This window comes from Thermobia domestica, chromosome 12 (assembly GCF_964235325.1).
Source record: "Thermobia domestica chromosome 12, izTheDome1.hap1.1, whole genome shotgun sequence".
Classification (NCBI taxonomy): domain Eukaryota; kingdom Metazoa; phylum Arthropoda; class Insecta; order Zygentoma; family Lepismatidae; genus Thermobia; species Thermobia domestica.
The window spans coordinates 221106344-221114554 of NC_137465.1; the positions used below are offsets into that span (position 1 = coordinate 221106344).

Below are 8211 nucleotides of genomic sequence, written 5' to 3' on the forward strand. Positions count from 1 at the left end.
TGTGAACGTGAGTGTTTCAGCAACTTTGCAGTGAGATTGTCTACCTGGTAAGGGAATTGGTGGAGTGTATTTGATTGCTATCAATCAAAGAAGGTTGCCATTTGGTCAAGCTGTGCCTATGCCTATGATTACGACCGTCATGTACCGAGATGCCTGTGAGGTCGTTGGAGACCGGTTGCTACCGTAGGACGCTGTCCGAACTGGAGCCCTTTGAACTGGCCTGTGGTGTTGGTGCTGTCCACTTGTAAGCAGCGAAAGGTTGGGTAAGCTTTGGGTCACCGTCCCAGGTAACTATGTTTCATTATCTTTTATCTCATTCTAAGAAAGGAATAATGTCGTCCCGGAACTGTGAGAGAATTTGTCCGCCGTTCATATAATTCGTTCAAGTCGTCTCCATTTACAATATCCAGTGCTATACCATTATCGTCGTGTGTTTATTCTGTGGTTTGAATCGTTTATAAACTAAAGACAATATATATACATCCATTAATCATTGGTTATTCAGTGCATTTACATACTATATGTATTTCAGTTCTACAATGTCTATAATGTCATTTCAAGTGAATCCTGTCCGTAACTTGTCCGAGTAAACGAAAGTGAGTCTCTATCCAGTAAGTCGAATCATACGCCGATGGGGTAGTCTGATATCAACACCGTTTCTCTCTTGCTTTAGATGGAATTATTCCCCGAGTTGCGCAGATGTATAATGTATCACTCGTTACCATCTAGCTTATGTTCGTCTAGTAGCGGGCACTCCGTATTGTCTATTTACGACCACTATGTTGGTGAAGTAAAGCTTGATTAGCAACAGCTAGCTCATGTCTGTCCGGTAGTGGACACCCCGTATTAGTTATCACAATATATATACATATACATACATATATATTTCATGATCTAAGTATTAAGTCGCCACACTGCAAATTTTATGTAAATCCTCGAGTTGTCTTCATGTCATATCTTAGCTATAATGCTATTCACTAGTTTAGCAGGACGCATCGAAGACGGTGGGCATACGCTAGTACTCACATTTCCGATGTGAGGGTGTCAGGGGTAGAGTCTAATTTACTGGTTGGTCTTGTACTTCCTATAATGTTTCTGCAGTATGTATTATTATTACCGCCGCTGTTAAATGTTAATTTGTGCCGAGGGAAATATCCCCTTAACAGTTGGTTGCGGAAGTAGTGGAAACGTTATGTGTTTGGGGAGGAAGGTTAGTTGACACAGCCACATGCTTACTCCCTCTGCTGTGAGATGTTTTGTGAACAGTAATGTATTTGAAATTTCCTTCACTTGCTGTGATGCAGCCTACCAAAAATTATGTCCTGATATTTATTTGAAAATGTAAACAACTCTTGTTATTGAGGATACTGTTCAAATATTGCTGTTACTCATCTTTAGTTGTGTTGGTGCTAGAAGGTTTCTGAAATCTTTAAGGATCGAATACAGATGATTTTTTTTCCCCTTTTTCTTTTCTGACAATTGAGTTTAGCTGTCTATGTTTACTAATGCCATTTTCAATATTATACGTTGTTTGCAAGAGAGTTAAATAAATATGATTGCAAGGTATGTGGTGTTGTTTCGAAATGATTATTTTTTTATTCTTCCTCCTTCTCCATACCGGCGATGCCATTAGTGTGCAAGAGTCTGGATTTAAGTAACGTTGTGCTTACTGGTCTATAATTGTAGCGTAAGAAAGGAATATATCGGCGACCCAATATTTTTTTTTCTCCTTTCCCCTAACGTCAGCTACGAACTAGAGTAAATGTTACGTTTCAAGTTTGGCTTCCCGTAGCCAGGATTTAACATGGTACTTTTCAAGTTTGGCGTACACAGCCAGAATTCTAATTACTGTAAAATGTAACGCCACAAGTTGGCTACCCAGCCATAGAATCGAACTAGCGTAAATAGCGCTTTTCAACTCAATGAATAATCCCTAAAAGTATGAGCGTCCAGCTCCTTCGGGAACTGACGAGGCTTTACGTAAACTATATCCCAAAATTTTATTTCTCTAGTGCTTACCATTACCGAACTATAGTGAATTGTGCGCGACATTTCGATGGACCTTTGTCCATGAAACAGAGTTCTCAAGCTTTGTTTTGTGTATTTTGTTTTAAGGCACTATTGTCTTTGTTTCTTCTCACGATAATAATGCGCAAACATTTCACTACAAAAGATTATAACTGTTAAAGCCCAGCCAATCAAAAGCAGTACAAATGCTCCTTTCAAATGATTAATTGTAAACGATGTTGGGTACTGTCTATTGTCAACTCTAAAATCTTGTTTTTTCTGTAAAATCTTTGAATACGTAAGATCATTAAGCCATTTGATTGAAAATCCTGCCTCAATAAGCTTGTTAACTATGATTTGAAACGGTTCTGTCAAGGGACTACATTTAGGAAGTATTATTGTAATGTAACTTGCTCCTAAATTTTCCTCCATTAAATGAGCATTTATCAGTATTTCTTTATCAATGAAATCAACTCCTGTGAACATCTCGTTTTCTAATTTTTCAACGACTATCGCAAAATTTCCTTTCTTAAAGTTATTTGCAATTTCATTAGCATTTTCGATCACTCGAAATCTCTTCAAAACTTCAATAATAGCTTTGTTTTTGCTCCCATTTAAAAAGGTGGTCCACGATGGATCATTTGACCCCCATAGCAATGAAGTATCTAGGAATTCAATCACAGTGTCAATATATTTTTGTCGAACGGGACTGCTGAGAACTGAAACTAACACACTACAGTACGCCGTTGCAATTAGAATAAATGTAAATAGCACGCAAATAAGGAAAAGACGCAAAATTATAGATTTAGGCCACACAATTGATCGCTGAAATGTTAATATACTGAGTATGTTCAGAAAACACCATGTTATATCAAAGAATTGCTTGTCAGATGATAACATCTGACGCAAATCACTCCAAGCGCACACCAGTACATGTTGCATTACTGAGCAAAATATCACAGATAATATCACCATGAACCACAGTTTAGATGTTAATGATTTCATAATTGCCATTGTTGAAAACTTTGTGCTCTCAGTCTTAGGTACAAGAAGTGATACTCTAGCTTCCATATTTTGAAGAATTGTATCTAAGTATTTCGAGTTTCGATAAGTTAAGTATGTTCCTCCTATGCCAACGTCACTTTTACCCGACGAAACAGCACCGTTTAAACCTTCTGCTTCGCCTTTCTCATTAAAAACTCCCCACTTACTTTCAATACGTATGTTCCACGTTAAGTTTAGTTTGTTTGCAAACACTTCAAACAGCCGCATACTTAACCCATCATAGAGAACTGTTCCATTGCTTGATTGGACTATTGAGTGTGGAAAATAATTGATTATACTGACACATAACCTCGAAGTAGGAACTTTGCTAGGAAATAAGTTATTGTTGCGTATAAAATTGGTTCCATTCCATGTGTCAACAATTTGTAAAAATGAGGCATTGCTTTGCTTTTCCGAACACGCTGCTTTCAATTCAAAGCTTACATTGTCTGTTTTCACTCGTTCAACTAGTATCAAGTGTGGAAGGAATCTGAACAGCTCGAAATTAGAAATATTGTGCAAGGTACTGATCGGAAGAGGAAAACACATGTACCGTTTCACACCTCGAGTGATGCTTCTTCTCGTTGCTTTTCGTAGAAAGGTTATTGCTTGTGTTGAGTTTTCCACTTGAATAAGAAACAAACCACAGTTTTGTTCCAATGCAGCAATTCCAAGCTTTAGTTTTTCCATTTCTTGTTCTTCTTCACTATAAACAGTAATTCTAAATGCTGGAATATTAACAATATTTTGTAGAACACAGTTCTGGTCTTTTTCACAAACGGTAACAACACAATGCACTCCATAGCGTGACTCCACAGCCGACGCGAGATGCACTAAAGATGATCCGTTGATTGTTGCTTCGTGAAATAGTGGTTCAGCTAATTGGATACAGGCGAAGATCCAGCCCCACAATGACACATTCTCCATTTATGAGAATATATGGTTGTACTGTTTCGTGGAATCTTTTTTTGCTAGAAATGAAAGAAAAAATAATGTATTTTAAGTATCGATTAAGAATAAGTGATGTAAAAATTTAGAAAAAAAGAAGTGATATCTTTCAATTTAACATCCCACAATTATGTCCTACAGGCCAGGCCCGCAACCAGCCACAAAGGTTTGGGGGGGGGGGGGCATGAATATGTTTGGGAGGGCAAGTCATTAAACATTCTCTTATCAATAGCTAAATTGTTATTAGTAGTTTTTTATGTGAATATATTGTTTTGCTCAGCAAATAGTTTGTTTGTGTTTAAGTATATACAAAGCAAAGCTTCTACTTATGGATAATATTACAGCTAAATTGTGTATTTATATTAATAATAGCATTTTGTGTGAAGGTCTGGAAAATGCCTATGTGTTTACACGATTGTGTTAAAATATAACACAAACAGGTGGTTAGAACAACTCACCTTCCATTTGGAGTTGTGTGTCAAATGCCGGTAGTTGAAATGACATACACCCTGTGTGTTAAATTAATACAAGTGTAGAATCTTCGGTTTTATTTTCTGCGTGATTTCCAAATATGTTGGGCATCTAGTTATAAAGGCTTATAAATTGAAGCTACAGACAAACACAGTAGAAAGAAATACTTAAACAAATCCAGGTAGGCTATACGCAAAATTTCAACATGCAAATCGCACGATGTGTTTTCAATTGTTTTACATAATGTTCCTGAAGAAATATCTCAACAGCGAGAAACAACATCGTATTACTGTGTCACTTTTACACTGCACTAGAGGTCACCAGTCGACACTGGAGACTGTGCTTCAAAAATGGCGGAAAACAAGTTGAATCACGATTAAGAGGCAAACATACTATAAGGATATAGGTAAGAGTTTCCTATCATTCTTGAACAAAATGTTGGTAAAGGTTGTGTTTTGCACATCAAGAAATACTTCACAATGAATGCTGGGGAGAACGACAAAAATTTTTATGAAGATTTTCTATATGAAGTGTTCTGTAGTTTTATTTTAAAATTAGAATCTTCGGTAAGCGTAAGCATGCACACTACATGGTTTTCCAACACAGAAAAATGGTTACATCAACACCACACACGGAGTTATTTCAACACCGAAATAGGTGTCGTAGTAACACAGAAGTGGGGTAGAACTAACTCCAAAAACGGTGTTAATCTGGTGGTCTGACCTTGAATTTTAGCACAGGGAGTGTTAACTTAACACGAAAACGGTGTAACTTATACGGCTCTGACCTCAAATTATGACACAGATTGTGTGTTGAAATAATAATAAAATGATGTTGAAGTAACACAGAGGCTGTGTTATATGGATACTTGACATGGCGTAATATTAACGCAAATTAATTAACACACTACACATTGTGTTACTTTCTTCGTGTTGGTGCAATACCGCCACAAGTAACACTCAACACTTTTCGCGACACTATCGACCCTGACATGGTGTCGAATCAACACCGAAAATACTAACACAGATCCGTATTTAACCCCGGTTGTGTGTTAAAAACGTAACACACCCCTTGTGTTAAATACCAACACCGCGGGGTCTGTATTGAACTAACACCGCATAGTGGTAGTCACGCTGGAACCACTGTCCTGTGTTAAAATTGAGTTGAATTAACACAACCAGTTTTTACTATGTAGAACTCAGGTCCCCGTTTTTCTCTGTTGTGAATGGCACCGAAGCAGGAGGTCACGCTTCTGCTTTAGCACAAAAAGAATTTACATTTGCTTGTTCCAATATTATTTTTGCTTCGTGTTGACCAGGGCCAGATTTAGGCATGGGCCGCATGGGCCCGGGACCAGGGTGGCAAATTTTGAGGGGCGGCAACTTAAAAAATATTTAGAAAATGATAAAAAAATATTGAAAATACATTTTTCACCAATGACTCAATAAAATAAGCGAAAGCCATTGTTTAATGGCCGTGACTACGAACATATTGTAGCAGATTAGTTGTAGCAAATATTGGTTATTATGGTGGTGTGATCAGTTGTCGGTGAATCTGCTGAAAAAAGGGGTAGTAGGCAGCTCGACACTCATTCTTGCACAAATTGGCGTTGGCGCGGCAGAATGTTGTTTCGGGATTATTGTTTGACTTGTTATAAGAATTCGATATTTTTTTCTTTCTCGACCCATTTTTTTTTTTTTTTTTTTTTTTTTTTAAGAATCATTTTTCAAGCCTGACGATAGGAATATTTCTATCAAATCACTGAGCATAACAAGATGGTCCGCCAGGTAGGATGCATGCAAAAGGTTCAACAGTGATTTTGAGGCAATTGCTAAGGCTCTCAGGTTTATGATTCTCAGGCAAGATGAAAATGAAAAAACAAAGATCAAAGCTAAAGGGCTTTTAAGAAAACTTGTTTCTCCTGAAACTTCGTTTATGGCAGCCGAATGGGGAGACATTCTCAGTAGATTTAATTCTGTGAGTGAAAAGATACAGTCCCATAATAGCTATGATTGTAGCTACAGTTGTGAGTCTGTATGCATTTCTCGTTACATTTGAGGAAGAACTGAAAGGTATGTTTAAGTTCTATAAGATGGTTGGTGAGAAAAAAACTAAAGACTGTCCACACTGCTTTTGAAACTGATGTCAAATGCAGTGAATGCATAGAAACAGGCCTAAAAGATTAAGAAAAAGGAAGAAATTCTCTGATGAATCAGAATCATCTGAATCCGAAAAGGAAAAGGAGATAGAAAACACAAATCATCGTCTTCAAGAAACATTTGTTGTGGTCATTGATAAGCTTCTTTCCGAATTGAACAAAAGAATCTCGGTCTACAATGAATTTCTCAGCAGATTTTCCTTTTTTAACAAATCTATGCAACTTGAGTGGCGAAGAAATCACAACAGCAGCGAGGAAGGAAGTGTATGCAGCAAACATCGAGGAATCTTCGTTTGTTATTGAGTGTCTTCATTTAAAATTAATTTTAGTTCAAGAGCAATTAGGAAGTGCTGAGGAAATGTCACTATTGCAACTTAACCGATTTCTCATATCGAAAAATCCTCAGGACTTATATCCTAGCATGAGTATTTGCCTTAAAGTATTTTTTATGTACACCAGCAACTAACTGTGCGGCGGAAAGATCATTTTCCACACTATCAAGAATCAAGAACCACTTGAGATCCACTCTTTCTCAGAAGAGACAGGTTTATCTAGCTGTTTTAGCCATAGGAAATGACGACTGTTCAACTTGATTTTGATGACGTTATTAACGATTTTGCCAATGTCAAAGCAAGGCGTAAACAGTTTTGATACACAAAAGTTTCAGAAACGTTATTATGTAAATTTTTAGGTACAATAATATAACTCTTTTAAGATTGATTTATTTTTGCCATCTGTTACACCATGTTGGCAGAGCAAACCTATAAGTAATATTTTAAGAAGTGGATCCAGGAGAATGAAAGTTTTTGAGAGTGATGCGATTGGTATGGTTAGAGGCGGCAATTTTGCTGGGGCCCATGGGGCGCAAAACATGGAAATCCGGCCCTGGTGTTGACAGTTATGCGCTTATCAGGATGGTTCAGCGCCCAATATTATTATTGATTAACACCATTATTATTATTATTATTATTATTATTATTATTATTATTATTAGTAGTAGTAGTAGTAGTAGTATCACTCTATGATGTTGAAACTGAAAATCATAGAATTTCACTTCCGGTTTAAATACAGTGATAACGGTTCAAACAGGATTTATTTTTGGGATGCTGAATTAATATCATAAAGGCATTTCTTGCTATCTCTTTACATTTGCTCTTGTCATTTGTTATCTCGTATCATTTGCTCTTGTCATTTGTTATCTCTTATCATTTGCTCTGCTAATTTGCTATCTCTTATCATTTGCTCTGCTAATTTGCTATCTCTTATCATTTGCTAGCTCTTATCATTTGCTACCTGTTATCGTTTGCTATCTCTTATCATTTGTGATCTCTTATCATTTGCTAACTCTTATCATTTGCTATCGTTTATCATTTGCTATCTCCTATCATTTTTATTCTATGAAGACCAATATTGGAACCGAAGGTAGTAGTAAATGTCTAGCTCTTCTTGTTTTATTAGAGCGACAAGGGAGAGAATCTTTGGAAAGCTGAATCAATTATTGAAAATGAAAGAAAAACGCATCTTTCTATCTGCTACAGTATTTGATCTATAGTGATTAGCATTCACTTTAAATTGTTAAATTC

At 36.7% G+C, this 8211-nt stretch overlaps 1 protein-coding gene across 1 annotated transcript; it reads right to left on the reverse strand.

Annotated features, from left to right (window-relative positions):
- Positions 1–2118: 2118 nt before the first annotated feature.
- LOC145666268 (ionotropic receptor 21a-like) lies at positions 2119–3978 on the reverse strand. Its single transcript, XM_081733331.1, has one exon. The coding sequence runs from the start codon at positions 3976–3978 to the stop codon at positions 2119–2121; it is 1860 nt and encodes a 619-aa protein (XP_081589457.1).
- Between the last annotated feature and the right edge of the window lie 4233 nt (positions 3979–8211).

Coding starts and splice junctions, on each gene's coding strand:
- LOC145666268 (XM_081733331.1), bottom strand. CDS start 3,978: ATGGAGAATGTGTCATTGTGGGGCTGGATCTTCGCCTGTATCCAATTA.